Consider the following 1,906-nt stretch of genomic DNA (forward strand, 5'->3'; position numbering starts at 1 on the left):
TTTCTCCACTGGTGAAATGAGCCAATTCAAACCAGATTAGATCACATATAGGCAGGTATATTGGAAGCTGCTCTTGGGCGAGTTCACTGGCCCCAATGACTGAGGCCAGGGCAGTTGCCATGGGGGTTGGGGGTTGGACGAGGGAGAAAGAGAGAAAGTGCAGAGAGAGAAAGGAAGTAGAAGAAAAAAGCTGGAGAAACAAAATGTCTGGATTATATTTGGGAAGAGTTTCTAGGGGAAGGGCAGCCCAGGCCCTGGGCTGGAAAGTTTAGGGTTGGGGCATGGTATACCAGATAGAGACTGAGAGATAGTGGGGAGAACCTGAAGGCCAGGTCTGCTTTGTTATGTACAATATACATATCAGTCCCTTGTCCCCAGGGTCTGAAACCAAACATGTTATTTTATTTTGAATTTTTTTTTTCAGCCTGCAAGGCCTAGCCTTGGAATTTATTTCTGTAAAGTTCACTAGTGTGAGGAAGAACATTCCTTTCAACACGAAAGACCTAGGATGTCTGTGGTTGCAGCCTCCCACTGTGGCACAGCCTGTCCCCCCTTGAATTTATGATCTTCCCACCGCAGCCTCTTGAGAGCCAGGGTCATCAGCATCCAGCCCCAGGTGGTCTCTGCTTTGGTGTGCCTCTGAGTCCAAAGCCAGAGTTTGTTGGCGCTTGCTTTCGAAGTCCAGGAAGGTGCTGAGAACAGAGGCCTGGACTACTGCGGCAATGCCCACAAGAGAACGAGCAGACAGTCTTCACAGCTTGAAGGAATAGGAAATTATGTCACTACATCGAAGCAGGGCCTCCGCCTGCACGCCTATGGGAGTCTGCAGCTGGGAAACGTAGAAGTTAGCTACATCCAGGTCTGTGGCACCAAACTGGGCAGTCACGTGTACACCTTCGTGCAGTGTGAAACTCACAGGGTGGCCCACCATGGCTAGGAGGCTTCGGAGGTAGCGCTCCCGAAGAGCGGCTCGGGCCCGCTGTTCCTGTGACTCTGGCGGATCTTGAATACGACCTTCTCCGACTTCTGGCCTCAGGATGGTCCTGCGTCCATCAGGGGCAAAGCCTCGGCTGAAGCCATCCGGGCCCCGAGGGAGGCGCAGCACCGGCACCGGCACAGGAATGATTGGTAGGCTCTGCATGGTCCAGGCTCAAGGCCTGTCCCTGCAAGCTCTGCTCTTACGCCCGCGCTGCCGCCCTTGAATTTTTATTTTTCAATGTTTTGTCTCCCCTTGTAAACTTTAAGGATACTTAACTGAAGAATCACACTTTTGATTCATTTTGTTTTTGCCTTACACATGGGTCTATAACACCCTGGAATTATGTCTGGTGGATAAGTATTCTGAAACATAACAGGATCCATGTTCAGATTTGGTTTTATGATCTTTCCCTAGGGGTGTGCCAGGCATCATTCAGATTGGAGAACCAGAGGCTATAGTTAAATTTGATACTCTTGGTAGATGGCAACTTTAGGGGAGACTGAGCTGTCTTTCAGTCCCATTCTGCCCTTGATTGCCCAACAAGGGGGTGGCTTTTCCCCCTCCCGCTCTGCTGTCAAAGGACAACCAGGGAGCCTAGGCTGAGCTCTCGGCCTCTTCTGCTTTGGTGTTTGAACTGGACATACATTGCCCAGGTAGGGAGATGGTTGAGCTTTGCCAAATACTCCTTCTGAGGCTAGTAGTGCCCTACCGCAGTGGTAGAGCTGTTGGTTAGATTATCCTTGCTAAGGACAGTTGGGTACTGTGGATTTAACTCACTGGTACATGAGTTTCCTAACATGTGAGAGGCCCTTGGTTAATCTCCAGCAGTGTACAGTGTACACAATTAAAATAAATTTTTAAAAAGAGAAACTATGAGGACATGAATAACAATGTATACATCTTTGTAAAATGTCTACTGGTCCAACT

At 49.2% G+C, this 1,906-nt stretch overlaps 1 protein-coding gene across 1 annotated transcript; it reads right to left on the reverse strand.

Annotated features, from left to right (window-relative positions):
• Window positions 1-426: 426 nt before the first annotated feature.
• Window positions 427-1,198, reverse strand: Gemin7l1 (gem (nuclear organelle) associated protein 7-like 1). The gene is given in 1 exon segment (NM_001408798.1): window positions 427-1,198. A coding segment is annotated over 1 exon segment (390 nt). The 5' UTR covers window positions 1,142-1,198; the 3' UTR covers window positions 427-751.
• Window positions 1,199-1,906: the final 708 nt, after the last annotated feature.

This window comes from Rattus norvegicus, chromosome 4, assembly GCF_021556685.1.
Source record: "Rattus norvegicus strain SHRSP/BbbUtx chromosome 4, alternate assembly SHRSP_T2T, whole genome shotgun sequence".
NCBI lineage: Eukaryota > Metazoa > Chordata > Mammalia > Rodentia > Muridae > Rattus > Rattus norvegicus.